This window comes from Antennarius striatus, chromosome 14, assembly GCF_040054535.1.
Source record: "Antennarius striatus isolate MH-2024 chromosome 14, ASM4005453v1, whole genome shotgun sequence".
Taxonomy (NCBI): domain Eukaryota; kingdom Metazoa; phylum Chordata; class Actinopteri; order Lophiiformes; family Antennariidae; genus Antennarius; species Antennarius striatus.
The window spans coordinates 90,001-112,500 of record NC_090789.1 but is presented as its reverse complement, the minus strand read 5'-3'; the positions used below and the strand labels follow the sequence as shown (position 1 = coordinate 112,500).

The following is a 22,500-nucleotide window of genomic DNA, read 5'->3' as shown; positions in this document are numbered from 1 at the left end:
TGCAGAACCAGGACCTGTGGTGTCTGGCTCAGAAACTCCAGGTGCTCCTTCAGTCTGCACTACGCCCTGCTGGTGGGATGACCTCCGACCTCTAGAGTCTATTCTAGAAAGGAGATCCAGCCTGAGATGGGGCGGAGCTGGGACGTGGTGTTTTCTGAAAGTGGGGTCTTCAAGAGGTTCTTCTCTGGAGCCGTGGGACCAAGAACAAAATTGGCCCACACACAGAAGTTCACCGTAATCTGTAAACTGCCCCGATGAGGTAACACCCCTGTCCCCGCCAGCTTGACTTTGTTCCACTAAAACTTTCTTACCCCCCCCCCCAATGGCCCCCCATCAGCACAACTGGCTCTTTCTAATCTCCATTTGCTCCTCCTAATTTGTCCTTTTATTTCCCGAGATACTTCCTCATTACCTTACTGAGTGTTAATGGCTTCCTGACGCGTCGGTCTGTCCCTGTTCACGCACCCGCCTCCAGGCCTGGTGGGGTTTGGGGGCAGTTTGCGGTCGGACGGATGGGGGCAGTTTGCGGTCATACAAATGCCCTTGATGGACGAGAAAATGTGATCAGTGTTTGTCAAGCCTAGAGTGAACCCTGCCCCCCCCCCGAGGGTCCACTCCGGTTGCTTTGCTGTGACTTTCAGGGAGGTGTTTGTTTTGCCTCTTGGAGGAGCACCCCCCCTGTAATTTGTATATCACATTCATTATTGCTGGTGTTCATTATTTCCTCCGTGATTACAGAGCGCTGCGAGCTCCCACAATCCCCTGCACACAAATATTGCCCAAGCAATTACAAGCGTGCAGCGAGTTGAGCTGAGCCCGACAGAATCACACACAACCAGGCAACACACAACGGCCCCAACCAGGCAACACGCAACGGCCCCAACCAGGCAACACGCAACGGCCCCAACCAGGCAACACGCAACGGCCCCAACCAGGCAACACGCAACGGCCCCAACCAGGCAACACGCAACGGCCCCAATCAGGCAACACGCAACGGCCCCAACCAGCGTGGAGTTTGTCACGCTGACGAGTGGTTGTGGTTGTGGTTCTGTGGTTCTAGATCTGTGGTTCTAGTTCTGTGGTTTTGGTTCTGTGGTTCTGTAGTTCTGGTTCTGTGGTTCTGGTTCTCTGGTTCTCTGGTTCTGGTTCTGTGATTGTAGTTCTGAGGTTCTCTGGATTTGTGGTTCTGGTTCTGTGGTTCTGGTTCTGAGATTCTCTGGATCTGTGGTTCTGGTTCTGTGGTTCTACCGGTGGCGCCGCCAAGCAGCTCCATCATCCACCTTCACGTTTCAGTCTCTCCTCTTTTGGGTGTTCTATTCCTTTTCCTTGGCTCCTATGCACTCGTCTTCCTCCTCCTCGTCTTCCTCCTCCTCGTCTTCCTCCTCCTCATCTTATGCAGACAGGAAGGAGCGCCTCCTACACTCCTTCCTGTCACTTGTCCTGCTTGACCTCCGGCAGAAACCAGTTTGTGCAAATCAGTGCACTGGTGGTACAGACCTGGTCACCAGTTACTTCAGTCAAAGTCAAAGTCAGCTTTATTGTCAAGTTTACCATATATGCACGACATACAGCACAGATGAAATGGCAGTCCTCTCTGACCCACGGTAGACAGTACAACAGGCAGTACAACACAGGTAGTACAACACGGGATAACACAGACAGAACAACACAGGCAGTACAACACAGACAGTACTACACAGACAGTACTACACAGACAGTACAACACAGACAGAACAACACAGGCAGTACAACACAGACAGAACAACACAGACAGTACTACACAGACAGTACAACACAGACAGTACAACACGGGCAGGACAACACAGACAGTACTACACAGACAGTACAACACGGGCAGGAAAACACGGGCAGGACAACACAGACAGAACAACACAGACAGTACTACACAGACAGTACAACACGGGCAGGACAACACGGGCAGGACAACACAGACAGTACTACACAGACAGAACAACACAGACAGTACATCAGACAGTACAGCACGAAGTATAAGATGAAACACAAGGGATGGTTAATTATGGTTTATTAGTTGTCATGCTGTCTGGTCACATGACCTCAAGCTTCTTTAAGACACTGCTTCTTCCTCAAGACCTACCTGCCAGTGACTGCATGCTAATACACCCTATCCCTAACCCCTGACCCCTACCTCTGAACCTACCTTCTAACCCTGACCCTAACCCTGACCCTATCCCTAACTATAATACATGCAATAGCAAGACTTGCACCAGTTGCACCAAAAAATACCCATACCTTGGTAGTTTGATTCTCAATGAAAGACACTCTGACCCCTAACCCCTGACCCTCAAAACCTTCCTGCAAAACAACTACAATGCTAAATTTATTGAGTATGAAGTAACCTTGTGGCCCTTCGTTCTGAAGGTCTTCACCAGTCCTCCTGTTATCTCGTTAGAGGCTGACCCATGGTCCGGGAACGCCTGAATCATCTGCAAAATGACAGTCTGTGAAGTGAGGACAGTTGTGTTGCCACAGGTTTTTCCAGGAAGATGGAGTGTGAAGTTAATTGAACGAGTCGGTCACCATTTCATGTTCACCACCTCAGGTCACTGTGACGGTCCGGTTAGATTGTCGTGTTCGGTTGTTCCAGGTGCCGGATCCGGTTAGACTGTCCTGTTTGGGTTTTTCCAGGTGCTGGATCCGGTTAGATTGTCCTGTTTGGGTTTTTCCAGGTCCTGGATCTGGTTACATTGTCCTGTTTGGGTTGTTCCAGGTGCTGGATCCAGTTAGACTGTCTTGTTTGGGTTGTTCCAGGTGCTGGATCCGGTTAGATTGTCCTCTTTGGGTTTTTCCAGGTGCTGGATCTCGTTAGGTTGCCCCCTTTGGGTTGTTCTAGGTGCTGGATCTAGTTAGATTGTTCTGTTTGGGTTGCTGCAGTGCTGGATCCCGGTTAGACTGTCCTGTTTGGCTGTTCCAGGTGCTGGATCTGGTTAGATTGTCCTGTTTGGTTCTGGACCTTTTTGACTCAGGTTTGTTGAGCTACTCCGACCTAAAGTCATGAGGTCTTGAAGACCAATAACCAGTGCCCTCACTAACAACTAGTTCCTGTTAGTTCCTGTCACCTGACTGATTGTTTTAATGGGGACGGCTGTCATTAGCATCTTTCATTAGTTGAAGTCCTGAGTCAACAGCCGAGTCAGTGTGTTGGAATTAGAACTAGAAGCGATTAGCGCACCAATCCCAACAGGACTCTGGATGATCTGGAAGCATGAAACGGGCGTCAGAAGCAGGTGGTGAGGAGCTGATCAAGGCTGACACCAACAGGAAGTGACACGTGGGACAATAGCAGCTTGGCCAGCACTAACTCCTTGTAGAAAGGGGCTCGCTTTCTTTGGCACCTGTGATTTTCTGCCTAACAACAGGAAACCTTTGTTTGATCCTAAATGTGTGGAATGAAAGCGCTCTTCATCTGCTCTCTGTTCACCTTCTTCTTCCGTCTGAAATGCTCGGTAGTGTCTTTGTCCTCCTTCCTCTCTTCATCCCCTTCTCCTGTCCCTCATCTTCCTCTTCTCTTGCTGTCTGCCAGGCCATGGCCTACTTAAACCTCTTCTGCTTCGTTCCTGCTCTCTTTCATCAGCTGGAACTTTCTTCTCCACTGTCTCCCGTTGCCTTTTTATATCACTTTCTCTTTTACCTGCTTCTTCCTTTTGTCCTCCTTTTTATTTTTATCTTCTTCTCCCTCTCTTCCCATATTTATTCCTAAATGCCTCTCTCTCTCTTTCTCTCTCTCTCCCTCAGTTCCATTGTGTGGATGATAGCTGTCAGGAGATTGCTCTTATTACATGATTACAGGGTAATTATCCTGTGAAGTTGTCTTTGCCTGAATCTATGAATCTACACTTAATGTGTTTTTAATGGGCTTTGGATTCTGTGTTTTCCTTTTGAAGTTACTGTGGACACTTCAATTTATTGCATTTACATGTGGCTTGTTGGGAACAGCGTGCCCTGAGTAAGTGGCACTCACAATCATGGCAATTTTTCCAGCGCAGCATCTCATTCCAGCTTGTCATTCAGACTCGCTTCATTTTTAACTTCTGGCCGCAGATTTATCTGCCAGCATCTGATTAAGATGGACCAGACGAAGCGCTGTGATGTTCAGGATGAGCGACGACAAAGAAACGTGGCGCAGACTTCAGAGGATGTTGAGGGGGGCGCCGAGCAAAGTGTCACCTGACTTATCAGAAGCCAACCAAAAACTGACTCGCAGGTTCCTTGTAAGATGTTGAACGTGAAGCTAGCAGAACGTCCTGCTAACCGATGACGGGAGAAAGGAGGCTTTGTCCTCACAAACGGTCGGCTGATGTCTGTTATGTGACGGTGACCTCTCAGTGACCTGAGGTGGTGAACATGAGCTGGTGACCGACCCGTTCTATACGCTTTCCCCAACATTTTGCTCCGAAACTACTTGTGTGTTTCTACTGGACCAGCTGAATGAAGGTGTGTGTTCTCTGTTCCTTTGCAGCTTGAGCCCAGCTGTTCTCTGCGGTGCCCCTCCATGACGCCCAGGGCGCTAGCTGACACTGCCAGTGAGCGGGAGACACCACTGCACCACCGGTCCTGGGCCAGCACCATCAGCCGCTGGGGGCGCTACAGTCACCGACCAGAACCCCCAACTGCCAGCACCGACTAACCCGAGTGAGATCCCTTCAAAGACACGCTGACGTCCCCAGCCAGCAGCAGCAACCGAAAACCACAGCATCGTCAAGGCAACCAGCAACACCAGCACCAGCGTTACCACCAGCAGCCATCATGTCCAGTCGCAGGAAGTCCTCCGTCCCTTGTATGGTCCGAGTTTTTCACAAAGTCCCTGAAGAACAAGATGACCCTGAGGAAGTAATGGACAAGGAAATACTGGCAGAAAATGATGTGACAGAAAATTATAAGTCTGAATCATCGACAGAAAAGAGTCGGGACCCCAGACAAGACAATCCAGAAAATCCTCACCAGCAAGAGTTTCCAAAACCAGTGGAAAAGCAGAGTCCCGAGGACGAATTTGGTGACAACCAGCAGCCCCCGGTCATTGAGGACGTAGAAGCAGGAGCGAAAGACATCCCAACATCCCAGAAGAAGCAGACCCGAGGGTACGACTGCAAGTACTGCCCCTTTTCCACGCAGAACCTGAATGACTTCAAGGAGCACGTTGACTCCAGCCATCCCAATGTCATCCTCAATCCTTTGTACCTCTGTGCTGTCTGCAATTTCAACACTAAGAAGTTCGACTCGCTCACAGAACACAATGAGAGGAAGCACCCAGGCGAGACAAACTTTAAGTTCAAGAGAATTCAAGTCAACAGTCAGACCGTCTTAGAGCAGACAATCGAAGGCAGGGACCATTCAGTCGACTGCGAACGGACAGAAAAACCAGGTGAAGGCGACAGTGGCCCAAAGATGCCACCATCTACCCCAGTGAAACCCCTGGAAAGCACCCCTTCCTTCCTTCAAGGGGGCAAAACCAAAAGCCAGCTCAACGGTTTGCACCAGAAGGATCAAATCACAGCATTAAACATCAACGGCACCGTCATCATTCCCGAAGCCGCCATCCTCCAAGGGCTCAACCACGTCACCCCGATGCTCCAGCGCCCGCCCAACTTCACCTCTGCACCCAAAGTAGCTGTTCCCCTGAACACCAGCAAATACAACCCCTCCTTAGACCACAACTTGACGTTGATCACCTCCTTTAACAAATTTCCATACCCAACCCATGCGGAGCTGTCATGGCTGACAGCTGCTTCCAAGCACCCTGAGGAACAGATCAAAGTCTGGTTCACCACCCAGCGGCTGAAGCAAGGCATCACATGGTCCCCAGAGGAGGTGGAAGAAGCAAGGAAGAAGATGTTCAATGGCTCCATCCCTGCTGCTCATCACACTTTCCCTGCTGTAACTACTAGCCCGAGCTCCCAGTCTGTGAAATTCTCCCAGCAGCCCCTGGTCCATACTGTAGTCAGACATCCCAGTCATGTCCGGACAACAGTGTCCAACGGTTTAGGTGTGGTCACCGCTGCAAATCCTTCTTTTGGATTCTCCAGTGGCCTTGCACATAAACGAACTCACCTAACAACAGTGTTTGGTCCTGATTGTAAGCGGCCCATCATGGCAGTGGCCCCCCATTCCGGTGGTCGTAAGGACGGAGTCCTGATGGCCCCCCCACCACCACCTCCTCCCCAGAAAGACCGACTCCCAATGGCTGCACCTCCTACCCCCACGGAGGTGAAGAGACCTGCACCAGTTCCTCTGGTCATCACAGAGATAAAGAGGCCATCTGCTACTGTGCCTTTAATGCCACCACCACCATCATCATCTTCATCTTCATCTTCACCATCTTCCTTGTCAAAAGGGAAGGCTGTCTCTAACATAGGAAACCCCAAAACCAAGCCTGTGGTCTCACTTCCTTCCATAGTCTTTCCAGAATCCTTAACCAGGCCAATGATAGCCCCCCCGCCCATCTTTGCACCTCCATTTCAAAACCTGCTTGTTTCTCTGACTTCAGCCATCCCTTCCAAAGAAAAGCATCCCAGTAGCCATGTTACCCCAGCTGCTGATTTAAAGCTGGCAAGCTCCCCCCCTCTCCTGTCCCCACAGGTAAGAAGGCCAACGATTATCCAGTCCATCCATGCTCCGGCCAAAACCCCAACCCAGATCCCAAGGTTCCCCTTCGACAAGAAACTAACAGAACAGCAAAGGCTGGAGCTGAAGGTCAGCTACCCCAGAGGAGACAAGGGACTCCCCCCCGGGGCAGAGGCAGATGGGATATCTTGCATGGATGGCAACTGGCCCCATGATCAAACCGCCCTTCCCTACAACAGTGGAGTGGTGCCTTTGGACGGTGGTGATCAACCACCTTTGTCCAAAGTGGACGTGGAGCAGAAGACCTCTGTGCTGACCCAGTTCCCCTTGCTGGAGCGGATGAAGGGGAAGACGGCCGAGCAGCTCAACATCCTGGAGGAGAACTTCCTGAGCAACAGTTTCCCGACACGGAGCGACGTGGACGGTCTGGCGGTCTCCACCCGCCTGTCTCAGCAGGAAATCGACAGCTGGTTTGTGGAGCGCCGGGCGCTGCGAGACAACATGGAACAAGCCCTCCTCAACTCCATGGGCACCAAGAGGGGGTCTTCAGGGGGCGTCACCGACACCAGCCAGAAAGGTCTGTACCCACAGCCGGCGGTGCAGCTCAACGGCACCCACAAGACCAACGCCAGCATGGGTCACCTTCAAAGCCCCGCCCCACCCTCACAGGCCAGCACCACCCGCTCCACTGCCCACGCAAACCCCTCCTCCATGGCTCCAGACCGCCAGTCGGGGGCCGTCCTCAGCGAGGACCTGGCCCAGACACGGTGGCCCCCCCCTGAGGACTCGGGCCTGGAGGGACTGGCCCAGCCCGACTTCGCCTGCTGGTTCAACGGCAACCAGCCTCACAGCGTGGAGGTGACGGAACGTTACCATGGCAACGGAGGGGCTGGAGGACAGGGGCCATCTGTGGGCTCACCTGGAAACACTCCGCCCACATCCGTTCAGGACGGAGTCGTCACGGGCAACCAGGTGTTGGAGGTGGAGCTGGGCTGGCTAGTGGAGCAGGGGGGCACCAGACTGAGTAGACAGCCCCCCCATCTGCTGCAAGACCACCTGTCTGCCAGGTAACCTGTGTGTGTGTGTGTGTGTCTGTGTGTCTGTGTGTGTCTGTGTGTGTGTGTGTCTGTGTTTGTGTGTGTATGTGTGTGTATGTGTGTGTATGTGTGTGTATGTGTGTGTCTGTGTGTGTGTGTGTGTGTCTGTGTGTGTGTGTCTGTCTGTGTGTGGGTGTGTGTGTGTGTGTCTGTGTGTCTGTGTGTCTGTGTGTGTCTGTGTGTGTGGGTGTCTGTGTTTGTGTGTGTATGTGTGTGTATGTGTGTGTATGTGTGTGTATGTGTGTGTCTGTGTGTGTGTGTGTGTGTGTGTGTCTGTGTGTGTGTGTATGTCTGTGTGTGGGTGTGTGTGTGTGTGTGTATGTGATGATGATCATCATCATCATCCTTGTTGAAAGGGAAGGCTGTCTCTAACATAGGAAACACACACACACACACACACACACACACAGACACACACACACGCACAGACACACACACACGCACACACACAGACACACACGCACACAGACACACACACACATCATGGCTGTCCTCACCACTGTCTCTGATCCGTCCATCGGTGTCCCACCATCGTCCCAGAATGCACCTGTGTTGGCCTGGCGCCTGTACTGGCGTTATTGTTGGCATTAACCCATTAGGTGCTGTGTGGCTCTGGCCTCGGACCAGTAACGCTCACCTGGAGGCCTTCACCCCCCGGAGCGCTGGCTCACTCTGCTGCTGACTGACTGGTGAATGTGTGAACGTGTGAACGGCTGGCTGGTGAACGGGTGAACGTGTGAACATGTTAACGACGCTGCAGCAGCTGTAGTTTTTGGAGCTCCAGGTGAAGCTGTGAATCTGTGAAGGTGTGAACCTGTGAAGGTGTGAACTTGGGAAGGTGTGAACCTGTGAAGGTGTGAACTTGGGAAGGTGTGAACTTGTAATAATAATAATAATAATACATTTTATTTATATTACGCTTTACATTATGAAGATCTCAAAGTGCTACGAAGAGCAACTATTAAAACAACCCAACTCAACAATAGAGCATGTATAAAAGGCTAAGGAAAGGGTTAGGGTTAGGGGTTAAGTCGGGGTTAGGGTTAGGGTTAGGGGTTAAGTCGGGGTTAGGGTTAGGGGTTAAGTCGGGGTTAGGGTTAGGGTTAGGGGTTAAGTCGGGGTTAGGGTTAGGGTTAGGGGTTAAGTTGGGGTTAGGGTTAGGGTTAGGGGTTAAGTCGGGGGTCACACAGCACCATGTTTGCTGTCCCGAATTAAAGCCAGGGTGGCATGCTGAAGTAAACCTCTGGCAAGCGAGGTCCGGGTGGGTCTGGATTGGTCCAGATGGGTCCGGATTGGTCTGAATGGGTCTGGATGGGTCCAGATGGGTCCAGCTCACCAGTTCCCTTCTGTGTCTCAGAGCGAGGCAGCAGAACTCGTTGGACCTGAAGACCAGGAGACACAACGGGGGAGTCAGGGAGGTGTTCGGCAGCTGGCTGCAGGACGGGCACTCCAGGAGAGGACCTGAGCTGCTCCTGGATCGGGACAGGAAGACGGCTGAGGACCCCACTGGGAGGCTGACCGGATAAACGGTGAGACCCGCCTCGGTTCCACTAGGGGGGCTGATTGGATGGGCTATGAGTAACGTGTAGTGTTCCCCATTTTGTGATGAAAATATTCATCAGGAGGGCGTGGGCCCCCTGAGGGCGTGGGTCCCCGGAGGCCCTGAATTCCCTCTGGAAAAGGACCCGGATGTAAAGATGCTTTTCTTCGGACCTGCATTCTTCTCTGATTATTTGAAACAAACGGCGATGAAGTAAAGCCTGAACCCGTTTTTCTGACTCGTCTCTGAGCGACGCCACAGACTGAGGACACGCCCACTGTATATATCTGTGTGTGTATATTATATATGAACATATGCATGTGTGTGAGTTCATTTATATTTGTATATACATTATATACATTTATATTTACAGTATATATGCAGTGTTCCCTCGTTCCTCGTGGTTAATGCGTTCCAGGAGCCACATGTGATTAACGAATTCCACGATAGAGCGACAAACTATTATTTAGGGTAATTTAAACGTTTCTGAACCCCCCCATACTGATATTAAACCACCTTCTATTATTACCTTTAAAACACTCTGAGGGACTGTTTAAAGAGCTTTAGTGTCTCACAGAAGTCCGGGACTCACAGACTGTAGTACGGTGGGGTTTCTTTTCTCTTAAGGACAGGAGACAGTGTAAAATACAAGATATTTATTTGTCAATTCAAATCACGGTGAGTATGAGTCCAATAACATCATCGATGATATTGACAGACAGACGGGTTCAACAAATACTTATCTAAGCATGATGAGAGCTCTGGAGACGATGAAGAAGTCCTCCGGTGTGTTGTTACAGAATATTCTGGGTACAGGAAAAAACTTCAAGTACAAACTAGGAAATGGATCACATCTCTTTTTATACCCTAAAGGTGTGACTAGGGGGAGGTATTAACCTGGGCCCACCTGCTTTCAACCAGTTCTTTACGGCTCTCAGTTGGTACGTCATGACCTCCAGACGTTACCAGAAATATCAAGTCGACAGTTTCACAAAACTATTTGATGACAAAACATAATCAGTCACGTGACCCCTGTGAGGATCTGCTGCAGACATTCTCTGGATGACCCTGTGCAGAAACATACATTCTAACTTCAGGTACAGTGTCTGAAATGATCTGGCTAGCTGCTTCTGTCAGCGTCTAACTTCTTCAAGGAGACCCACAGTCATGCAAGCATTTCCAAATATGGTCAAACAGGAATTATTTTCATGCAGCGTCTTCATGACCTGGAGACATCCTGGGGCCACCTTCACAAGAGCCGAATGATATGACACACAACACTCCAGATCTCTGGTTCACTTAGATGATATTGTTATTGTTATATTATTGTATTATTTTATTGTACTAAAAACTTTCCACCACAGTAGCGCACTTCAGGATGATGTCAGCCAATAGAATGCGAATATGGTGTCACATGACTGCCGACCAAAAATCTACGATGAGGTGAAGTTACGAGTGTTGATGCGCTAATGCACGAGGGCGCGCTGTATATTTCTGTTGCCACAAGAAAGAGATGAGGTGATATTTTGCTTTCCATGAATCTGATTGGGTGTCGCAGGAAGTGACATTACAGAAGAAATATGAAGAAATAAATGGTCCAATCCTGGCTTCTGATTGGTGAATTACATGTATGATGTACTGAAGCGTGGCGCTGGTGAGACCAGCGATGTTGTTTGGTCTAGAGACAGTGTCACTGAGGAAAAGACAGGAGACAGAGCTGGAGGTAGCAGAGATGAAGATGCTGAGGTTCTCTCTGGGAGTGACCAGGATGGATAGGATCAGGAATGAGTCCATCAGAGGGACAGCACATGTTAGAGGTTCTGGAGATAAAGTCAGAGAGGCCAGACTGAGATGGTTTGGACATGTCCAGAGGAGAGATAGTGAATATATTGGTAGAAGGATGCTGAGTTCTGAACTGCCAGGCAGGAGGCCTAGAGGAAGACCAAAGAGGAGGTTTATGGATGTAGTGAAGGAGGACATGAAGGTAGTTGGTGTGAGAGAAGAGGATGAGAAGACAGGGTTAGATGGAGGACACTGATTGGCTGTGGAGACCCTGAAGGGAAAAGCCCAAAGGAGGAGAAGACTGAAGCATGGTGCTCCAGGAAGTTGTTTTTGGTTAGTCGACTTCCAACACATGACTTTAATTTCACTAAGATTTTTACTTTTTCTCCAGAACGGTTTCAAAGCCGCTCTGATTGGCTGCTGGTTCCAAAGCCGTTCTGATTGGTTGCTGCAGTCTCATCCTGGAACAAACGTTCATTCCCTGGTGTTCAGATTCAGACTCCATCCGTTAGACGTTTGTGTTGAAACCAATGAGCAGCAGCAGGTTTGAAGAACCAGTAAAGAGAAATAACTGAGGGAGGTTCTGCCGGTCCCCAGTGCCCCCCCAGCCCCCCAACCCCGGTCCGTTAATATCCCAGCCAACACCTCCATCCCAGGCAGTAAACACAGCAACTCCAGCCAGTCGCTCTGTGTGTGTGTGTGTGTGTGTGTGTGTGTGTGTGTGTGTGTGTGTGTGTGTGTGTGTTTAGCTGTGTGAGTTTTGGCCGCTCAGCAACAAACAAAATTTAGGAAAGTAAAAACAGGATTGGAGCCCAAAATAGCAGTGGCGCCCCACGGTGGGGGGCTCTGAGAGATAAAAGGCCCCGCCTGGGGCAGTGATGCCCCCCCTCCCCCCGCCTGTCAGCTCTGACAGGAAAGTTTGAGTTCTGCTCAGACGATTTCCTCCAGACAAACCGCCGTGAGCAGGGCGGGGCTGATGGTGGGCCGGTACGTCTCCGGGGCCGACGCCACGCCCACAATCAATAATCAATCAAGTTAGAGTTAGTCCAGATAGAGTCAGTGTCTCTATGGTTACAGTCAGACCATGTGATCCAGGAGCTGACTTGGGGACCAGAAGGTCAGGCTGTGTTCACCGACTCCTGGGTTGTTGTCTCCACACAGGTTCACCATCAGGGAGTTGGTGAATTCAAGGAACAGTTACAGCTGATTGGATGACTGTGTGGAGGAAGGAGGAAGAGAGGAAGCAGGACCCCAGCTGATGGATGGATGGAGGGTGATACTGGTGGGATGGGGGGGGGGGCAGGACCACAGCTGATGGGTGGATGAGGGGTGAACCTGGTGGACAGATGAGGGGTGTACTGGTGGGATGGGGGGGGGGGGCAGGACCCCAGCAGATGGTTAATCAATATGCAGCAGTCAGAACCTCCGCCGTCCCGTCAGGCTTGGACTCCTGGGTCAGAACCAGTTCAGGAACAGAAACGCTGCAAACGTGAGGCGGGTTAGGGTAGGGTCACGTCAGGTCACGTCAACCACCAGCCCATAAATCCTAACCCCTGACCCCCACCCATAAACCTTAACCCCCACCCTAACTGAACACTGCTCCTCTGTTGGGGTCAACCGTTCGTGTTCCTGTCGTTTTTTCTCCGGATCCAGTTTGCGTTTCACCGTAAACTGTTAGGATTGACTTCAACGACTGAAATATGTTCGTAAACGACAAACGTGTTCGTAAATGACTGAAATGTGTTCATAAACAACTGAAACTTGTTAACGACTCAGAAGTGTTCGTTTAAACGTGTTAGTTAACGACTGAAACGTGTTCGTTGACAACTGAAATGTGTTCGTAAACGACTGAAACATGTTCGTTTAAACGTGTTCGTTAAAGACTGAAATGTGTTCGTTAACGATTGAAACGTGTTCGTTAATGTCTGAAACGTGTTCGTTAATGTTAAAGAAACATGTTTCTTAATGACTAAGACATGTTAGTTAATGACTGAAACGAGTTAGTAAACAACTGAAAGGTGTTGGTTGACGACAAACGTGTTGGTTAAAGACTGAAACATATTGGTTAACGACTGAAACGTGTTCGTTGACAACTGAAATGTGTTCGTTAACGACTGGAACGTGTTGGTTAACGACTGAAACGTGTTGGTTAAGACTGAAATGGGATGGTTAACAACTGAAATGGGGTGGTTAACGACTGAAACGTGTTCATAAATGACTGAAACGTGTTTGTAAATGATTAAAACATGTTAGTTAACAACTGAAACGTGTTGGTTAACGACTGAAACGTGGTGGTTAACGACTGAAACGTGTTAGTTAACGACTGAAACGTGTTGGTTAACGACTGAGACGTGTTGGTTAAGACTGAAACGTGATGGTTAACAACTGAAATGGGTTGGTTAACGACTGAAACGTGTTCATAAATGACTGAAACGTGTTTGTAAATGATTAAAACATGTTAGTTAACGACTGAAACTTGTTGGTTAATAACTGAAACGTGTTGGTTAACGACTGAGACGTGTTGGTTAAGACTGAAACGTGATGGTTAACAACTGAAATGGGTTGGTTAACGACTGAAACGTGTTCATAAATGACTGAAACGTGTTTGTAAATGATTAAAACATGTTAGTTAACGACTGAAACTTGTTGGTTAATAACTGAAACGTGTTGGTTAACGACTGAAACGTGTTGGTTAACGACTGAAACGTGGTGGTTAACGACTGAAACGTGTTAGTTAACGACTGAAACGTGTTGGTTAACGACTGAAACATGTTGGTTTACGGCTGAAACGTGTTGGTTAAGACTGAAACGTGATGGTCAAGACTGAAACGTGATGGTTAACAACTGAAATGTGTTGGTTAAGACTGAAACGTGATGGTTAACAACTGAAATGGGGTGGTTAACGACTGAAACGTGTTCATAAATGACTGAAACGTGTTTGTAAATGATTAAAACATGTTAGTTAACGACTGAAACGTGGTGGTTAACGACTGAAACGTGTTAGTTAACGACTGAAACGTGTTGGTTAACGACTGAAACGTGTTGGTTTACGACTGAAACGTGTTGGTTAAGACTGAAACGTGATGTTTAACGACTGAAACGGGGTGGTTAACGACTGAAACGTGTTCATAAATGACTGAAACGTGTTTGTAAATGATTAAAACATGTTAGTTAACGACTGAAACGTGTTGGCTAACGACTGAAACGTGGTGGTTAACGACTGAAACGTGTTAGTTAACGACTGAAACGTGTTGGTTAACGACTGAAACGTGTTGGTTTACGGCTGAAACGTGTTGGTTAAGACTGAAACGTGATGGTTAAGACTGAAACGTGATGGTTAACAACTGAAATGTGTTGGTTAAGACTGAAACGTGATGGTTAACAACTGAAATGTGTTGGTTAACGACTGAAACGTGTTAGTCAACGACTCAAACGTGTTCGTTTAAACGTGTTCGTTAACGACTGAAACGTGTTGGTTAACGTTAACGATACGTGTTTCTTAATGACTAAGACACGTTAGTTAACGGCTGAAACGTGTTGGTTAACGACTGAAACCTGTTGGTTAACGACTGAAACGTGTCGGTTAACGACTGAAACATTGGTTAACGACTGAAACGTGTTCTTTGACAACTGAAACGTGTTCATAAACGACTGAAATGTGTTTGTTTAAACGTGTTTGTTAACGACTGAAACGTGTTGGTTAACGACTGAAACTTGTTGGTTAACGACTGAAACTTGTTGGTTATAACTGAAACGTGTTGGTTAACGACTGAAACGTGTCCGTTGACAACTGAAACGTATTCGTTGACGAGTGAAACGTATTCGTTGACGATTGAAATGTGTTCGTTAACAACCGAAATGTGTCGGTTAACGACTGAAACGTGGTGGTTGACGACTGAAATGTGGTGGTTAATGACTGAAACGGGGTGGTTTTTTCTCCGGATCCAATTTGCGTTTGACCGTAAACTGTTAGGATTGACTTCAACGACTGAAATATGTTCGTAAACGACAAACGTGTTCGAAAATGACTGAAATGTGTTCATAAACAACTGAAACTTGTTAACGACTCAAAAGTGTTCGTTTAAACGTGTTAGTTAACGACTGAAACGTGTTCGTTGACAACTGAAATGTGTTCGTAAACGACTGAAACATGTTCGTTTAAACGTGTTCGTTAAGGACTGAAACGTGTTGGTTAACGATTGAAACGTGTTCGTTAATGTCTGAAACGTGTTCGTTAATGTTAAAGAAACATGTTCCTTAATGACTAAGACATGTTAGTTAATGACTGAAACGTGTTAGTAAACAACTGAAAGGTGTTGGTTGACGACAAACGTGTTGGTTAAAGACTGAAACATATTGGTTAACGACTGAAACGTGTTCGTTGACGACTGAAATGTGTTCGTTAACGACTGAAACGTGTTGGTTAACGACTGAAACGTGTTCATAAATGACTGAAACGTGTTTGTAAATGATTAAAACATGTTGGTTAACGACTGAAACGTGTTGGTTAACGACTGAAACGTGGTGGTTAACGACTGAAACGTGTTAGTTAACGACTGAAACGTGTTGGTTAACGACTGAAACGTGTTGGTTAAGACTGAAACGTGATGGTTAACAACTGAAATGGGGTGGTTAACGACTGAAACGTGTTCATAAATGACTGAAACGTGTTTGTAAATGATTAAAACATGTTAGTTAACGACTGAAACGTGTTGGTTAACGACTGAAACGTGTTGGTTAAGACTGAAACGTGATGGTTAACGACTGAAACGGGGTGGTTAACGACTGAAACGTGTTCATAAATGACTGAAACGTGTTTGTAAATGATTAAAACATGTTAGTTAACAACTGAAACGTGTTGGTTAACGACTGAAACGTGGTATTTAACGACTGAAACGTGTTAGTTAACGACTGAAACGTGTTGGTTAACGACTGAAACGTGTTGGTTAACGACTGAAACGTGTTGGTTTACGACTGAAACGTGTTGGTTAAGACTGAGTCCGTGCTAATGAAGAGCGAAGAGCCTGATGCTAATGATGCTAATGATGCTAATCCCCACATTAAGTGAAGGAGTCATAAAGACTGATGGAGAAACACCATTGTCCTTCCACCAATCTCCAATATCCCATAATAACCCAGCAACAGTCACAGCGTATAGATGAAGCTTTAATTGCCAGAATGCACTCCCCCCGCCCCCCCAGTCATCATTATAATGTAGAACAGACACAGAAGGTAAAACTACAAGCTACTCAGTCCAGCCGAGCCCCCCCGTTTGAATTCAATTAGAGCCTCATTTACATTCCAGCACCATGACGTCTGCCCCCCCATCTAAATTCCAGCACCATGACGTCTGCCCCCCCATCTAAATTCCAGCACCATGACGTCTGCCCCCCCATCTAAATTCCAGCTCCACACTGAAGCCGTGTTGACGAACACGTATGACCTGAATGTTTTTCTTTATGTCATGAAGTTCTTTTATTCTACTTCTTGTCTGTTTATGTGGGGGGGGGGGGGTCCATAGAACCCTGTTCTCATGTACAAGACAATAAAATTCATTCATTCCCCTAACCCTCCTCCGAGGCTGATGCTGGTTCTGGGTCACACCGGGTGGTGCTTCCTGCTGGGGGGGGACTAGACATCCTCTAGCAGCTGGGGGGGGACTAGACGTCCTCCAGCTGGGGGGGACTAAAAGTCCTCTAGCAGCTAGGGGGGACTAGACGTCCTCCAGCTGGGGGGGCTACACGTTGTCGGAGTTGTTCTCAAAAACATGATGAAGGCACTGATGCGTGACGTGTGGACTGAGTCTGAGAATCTGACATTTCTCTTGTTCTTCATGCCCCCCCATCTCCCCCTGCCCCCCCCCAGGTGCAGTAGGGGTTGTCGGCTGAAGGAGGACTCAAACGACTGGAGCAACAAAAGAAGTTTCTTCTTCTGGTTTTGGTCGTCCTGATCTCCTGCTGGGCGTCCTAGACCACACACCACATCGCCCCCCCCCCCCCAGCGAGGATGGCTCTTTCAGGCCCCCCCCCAACCCCCCAAAGAGGATGGCACTTTCAGGCCCCCCGCCCAAAGAGAACAGCTCTTTCAGGCCCCCCCCTCCCTCCAAGAGGACCCTCCAATGTGCTACGAAATTCAAATCAAGGGGACAAATTGGGAGGTGCAGAGTGACGACGACGACGGACTCTTTCAAGTCTTCTCTTCTGATTGGATCACATGGCCGTGTGGGCGGAGTCCCAAACAATCAAAGCTCAACTTCACATCTGGAGGCTTTCTAGAGTTTAACCCCAACCCTAACCCCCCAAAACCCCGACCCTAACCCCCCAAAACCCCGACCCTAACCCCCCAAAACCCCGACCCTAACCCCCCAAAACCCCAACCGCGACCCTAACCCCCCAAAACCCCAACCCCGACCCTAACCCCCCAAAACCCCAACCGCGACCCTAACCCCCCAAAACCCCGACCCTAACCCCCCAAAACCCCGACCCTAACCCCCCAAAACCCCGACCCTAACCCCCCAAAACCCCGACCCTAACCCCCCAAAACCCCGACCCTAACCCCCCAAAACCCCAACCCCGACCCTAACCCCCCAAAACCCCGACCCTAACCCCCCAAAACCCCGACCCTAACCCCCCAAAACCCCGACCCTAACCCCCCAAAACCCCAACCCTAACCCCCCAAAACCCCAACCGCGACCCTAACCCCCCAAAACCCCGACCCTAACCCCCCAAAACCCCGACCCTAACCCCCCCAAACCCCTAAACCCCTGAACACCCTAACCTAGGTAACTGACGGACGAGGCGATGTGGTGTGTGACCTGTGTTGCCGTGGAGGTGAACTGAGCGCTGGGGGTGTTTCTGCAGCAGCACCTGACTAACGGCGAGCGGGCGACCCGGGAGGGGTCCGACGCTCCGGGTCCAGTCACCCAATAAAGAACTGATGCGAGTGCCAAAGCACACCTGCTGCATCCTGACCACTTTGAAAGGGTTCTACTTCCTGTACACGGGTTCTACTTCCTGTACACGGGGTGCTACTTCCTGTACACGGGGTTCTACTTCCTGTACACGGGGTCGTACTTCCTGTACAAACGGTTCTACTTCCTGTACACGGGGTCCTACTTTCTGTACAAAGGGTTCTCCTTCCTGTACACGGGGTCCTACTTCCTGTACACGGGGTCCTACTTCCTGTACACGGGGTTCTACTTCCTGTACACGGGGTCCTACTTCCTGTACACGGGGTCCTACTTCCTGTACACGGGGTTCTACTTCCTGTACACGGGGTCCTACTTCCTGTACACGGGGTTCTACTTCCTGTACACGGGGTCTGCGGTTCGTCGGCTCTGTCCCTGTGTTGCTACACGTTTGCAGAAAAAGATGTTAATTTTGTAAAATGGGAGCGATACCCCCCCCCCCCCGACACTGGTGTGTGTGTGTGTGTGTGTGTGTGTGTGTGTGTTTACATAAAGACGGCCTGGTTGGTGCTACTTCAGTCACTCTTCAGCCACTGGACTTCCTCCACCACTTCCTGCTGAGAGAGGGGGGGGGCTTCCTCCACCACTTCCTGCTGAGGGGGGGGGGGGCTTCCTCCACCACTTCCTGCTGAGGGGGGGGGACCACGCCCTCTGGAACCTTTTTGAAGAAAAGCAGGAAAACAGATGAACTGAAGCCGACCTGCATTTCCTGTTCCAACGAACGTTCTCCTACGAACAGACCTACAGCCAATCACCACACACCTACAGCCAATCACCACACGCCTACAGCCAATCACCACACGCCTACAGCCAACCAGCACACGCCTACAGCCAATCACCACACGCCTACAGCCAATCACCACACACCTACAGCCAATCACCACACACCTACAGCCAATCACCACACACCTACAGCCAATCACCACACGCCTACAGCCAATCACCACACGCCTACAGCCAATCACCATACGCCTACAGCCAACCAGCACACGCCTACAGCCAATCACCACACGCCTACAGCCAATCACCACACGCCTACAGCCAATCACCACACGCCTACAGCCAATCACCACACACCTACAGCCAATCACCACACACCTACAGCCAATCACCACACGCCTACAGCCTATCACCACACGCCTACAGCCAATCACCACACGCCTACAGCCAACCAGCACACGCCTACAGCCAATCACCACACGCCTACAGCCAATCACCACACGCCTACAGCCAATCACCACACGCCTACAGCCAATCACCACACGCCTACAGCCAATCACCACACGCCTACAGCCAATCACCACACGCCTACAGCCAATCACCACACGCCTACAGCCAATCACCACACGCCTACAGCCAATCACCACACGCCTACAGCCAATCACCACACGCCTACAGCCAACCAGCACACGCCTACAGCCAACCAGCACACGCCTACAGCCAACCAGCACACGCCTACAGCCAACCAGCACACGCCTACAGCCAACCAGCACACGCCTACAGCCAACCAGCACCCTCACACACCTGAACTCTTTCTCTTCACACACCTGTAGACAGAAACACGACTGAGCCGGCGTGTCTTCAGGACGTAAACCGTTGGTCCGGTTGGTTCAGTCCGGATCGGTCCATTCCCTCGTCACTGATCACGGTGACGTGAACTCTGAACTTGTTTGTGTTGCTTCTGCCGCTGCCGTGTCCTGGTCACATGACTCCGTATGTGTGAAAGGCGTTTTGTCACGCGCAGCAGGGCTGGCCTCGACCACACCGGAGCCTTTTCCACTCCGTCCACCAGGGGGCGACGGAGGGCCGCTGAGGACACTTCTGTCTTCATTTTAAATCGGTGAAAGCTTTTTAAAAGCGCGTCGCTCCCTGTTGCGCCGCTCACACGTCCTTGTGCAGTAACCGTGGCGACGACGAGCGCCTGGTGGACACGGCCTTATCAAGCTCTCCAGAGACTTTATTTTTGCTAGCTGCATAGCTTGAATTGAATTTTTGTCCCGAAGAATGATTGTATTTGTACCAAGGAGTCACGTAAATGTTGTGGTTTGACTGAATGTTTTGGGGATTAGCATTGATTAGCATCAGAATGGAATCTTGAAAGTGGTCATTAAGCCCCCGAACAGCTGACGTCCAGCTGGATTGATGCTACGCGGAGCTCCTGAGGAGTCAGGACGGCTTTAGCGTCTCAGCAGGCTTCTGCTGTCTGGAAGGAATTCAACCAACTCACCCAGGAGCAAACTAGCTAATTAGCAGGAGAGGCTAGCACCTAAGCAGCCAGTTCCTGAATATCTTGTTATCTTTTAGCGCTCCAAGGATGTTAGCGAGGGGTCGCTAAGCAAGAAAACTGACACAACAACAGATTCTCGTCAGTTATTTGATGTCTTTGTAGCATTTTTGGAATCAAGCCTACAAGCTACAGTAAAAGCCTTAGCTTAGCTTAGCTTAGCTCGCTTGTGGCTCGGACTTTGAGGCTGAGGATGACGAGTGTGCACCGAGTCACTTTGACATTTGTGTGCCTGCTGTGCACCGAAACATTCCCAGCATTCACTGGGTAATGTCACTAGACGGCTGCTGAAAAGGAGGCCTAGCTTCCGTTAGCGACATGCCCCGCCCCTTCCAGCTTAACATGCTCCCACCAGGACAAAGTAGTTCTAAATCTTTATTTCGTACCAGAAGCTTCATTTTCTGACTCGAGCCGCAGTCGTCCTTCCATTGAGTTGGGTTCCTCCACATGGCGCCTCAAACAGTTTCATCTGACAGCAGAAACTGAAGCAAACTTTTCTGGGCAGTCGGTGATTTGTAGAGAATCAGCGCCGTGTGGCCGAAGCCGTTGGCTTTCAAAGTCTCTTTCTAGTCTGACGCTCGTCAGCTGTCAGCCCGACTTCAGGCGCTCCATCCGTCAGCCATCGGCTGTCTCTGCACTTTGGCTCTAGAGCTTTGATGTCAAACACGTCACCTGGGAAACGGAATAAAAATGTAGAAATACCTGCAGTCAAAGGTGAAAGCTCTGATGGTTTTTTATTTTAACACTTTTAAATGTGTCAGACCTGAAGGTTTCTTGAAAAGCTGGAGTCAGTGGAGACATGACAAGAAGAACGTTTCCTTATTAGGAAACAGTTACAGATATTTAGACGCTCTGTAAAAGGTTGCTTCTACCAAAACGTGTCTGGGCTGTCACGCCGAATTTAGACAAATCTGCAAATCCACACGGTGGAGGTGCTGACAGGTTCATGCTGATGAACAAGAGCTGCGTTTTCAAGTGATGCAAAATTACAATCATAGACGTCCCACATGAGAACCAAAGTGTTTTTATGAGCTCACTTCTTTTGGTTTTGACAGCTCAACCTTTTCAAAACGTATCACGTTACCGTGTTTTCTTTAATTTAAAGTTTCCCTAGAGACCAGATTGTAGATTTAAACTCCACCAGCAGACTTTTAGACTCACCAACAACAGATTTCACAAAGTTGGCACCTGTCCTCCATGGCTGAGCAGAGAAGCTTCTCTTCTTCTGTGGTTTAAATGAAAGTGTTGAAAGCGATGTTGGGTTTTCTTTCTGGATAAACCAGGGCACTAAATGTAGGTGAAGTTGAGGCCAGTCCTGCTTCAAACCGAGGTTCTGCTTCTTCTTCTGCTGCTGTCCAACAAGCAGCCTAGGCGCAGAAACAGGCCGAACACCGTTTCCTGTCCTCACCCAGAACTCCGGGTGTGCTTCACCTCTAAATCATGCACCAGCATTTTGAAGTGGTATGTTTTGTTCCCAGCAGATGACGCTTCTGCTTTTGGGCCCTGGTCCAGAGTGAGGCCGCGGTTCCTCCGCCCGGACACCGGGGCAGGTGGTTCTTTTGCTGTCTAATATCAAAGCCATCAGTATTCGTCTTTATAATAACTGGAAAGTATTCGAGTTCTGTTTCTGCCGCCCAGGTCCGCAAAACAACCTGTTGATGTCTGCTGTATTTCAATAAAACACAGCCTTTTCCAAAGGGTACGTCTCTGGACTTTGTGTGTGTTTGTGTTACGTAGACGACACGCTCCTAAACGCAGCACCTGATCCACAGGTTTCCACACCAAACCAGCCTTAAAGCAGCGTGGCCCCGCCCCGTCCTGTCAGTCTCTTAGAAACACCCATCTAGCTAAATATCTGACATGCATTGTGTTGCTAGCATTGCTAACATGGGCAACAGGCTAGCTTGTGTTACTTAGTGGTCAGGTAGGCGTTCTAATCATGGACTAAATCCGAAGCCTTTGCATCAGGTAATACCAGGTAGCTCCAGTCCTGCATTAACATAATGCCTCTGCACAAACCACACCCACTCCTACCTGGGTCGTGACCTCATCCTCACTGGATCACACGGAACAGACCATTGACCTTCTGACTGCATCCTTGATTGGACCCAATGTGCTGAACCCTCTGCTGGGTTCAGTTTAAACCCTCTGCTGGGTTCAGTTTAAACCCTCTGCTGGGTTCAGTTTAAACCCTCTGCTGGGTTCAGTTTAAACCCTCTGCTGGGTTCAG

General features: G+C 49.4%; 1 protein-coding gene across 4 annotated transcripts in view; it reads left to right on the top strand.

The window, feature by feature from the left end:
* LOC137607269 (zinc fingers and homeoboxes protein 2) overlaps positions 1-22,500 on the top strand; it is a 63,238-nt gene that overhangs the window by 40,215 nt on the left and 523 nt on the right. For 2 of the 4 annotated variants that reach the window (XM_068332914.1, XM_068332917.1), the window contains exons 3-5: positions 4,499-7,667; positions 9,055-9,226; positions 16,885-17,015. In XM_068332914.1, the coding sequence (XP_068189015.1) occupies positions 4,786-7,667; positions 9,055-9,223 (3,051 nt within the window). In that variant the 5' untranslated portion in view covers positions 4,499-4,785 and the 3' untranslated portion in view covers positions 9,224-9,226; positions 16,885-17,015. Of the gene's footprint in view, positions 1-4,498; positions 7,668-9,054; positions 9,227-12,180; positions 12,297-16,884; positions 17,016-22,500 lie in introns of those variants that run through there. The other 2 variants (XM_068332915.1, XM_068332916.1) reach the window with 2 other exon arrangements.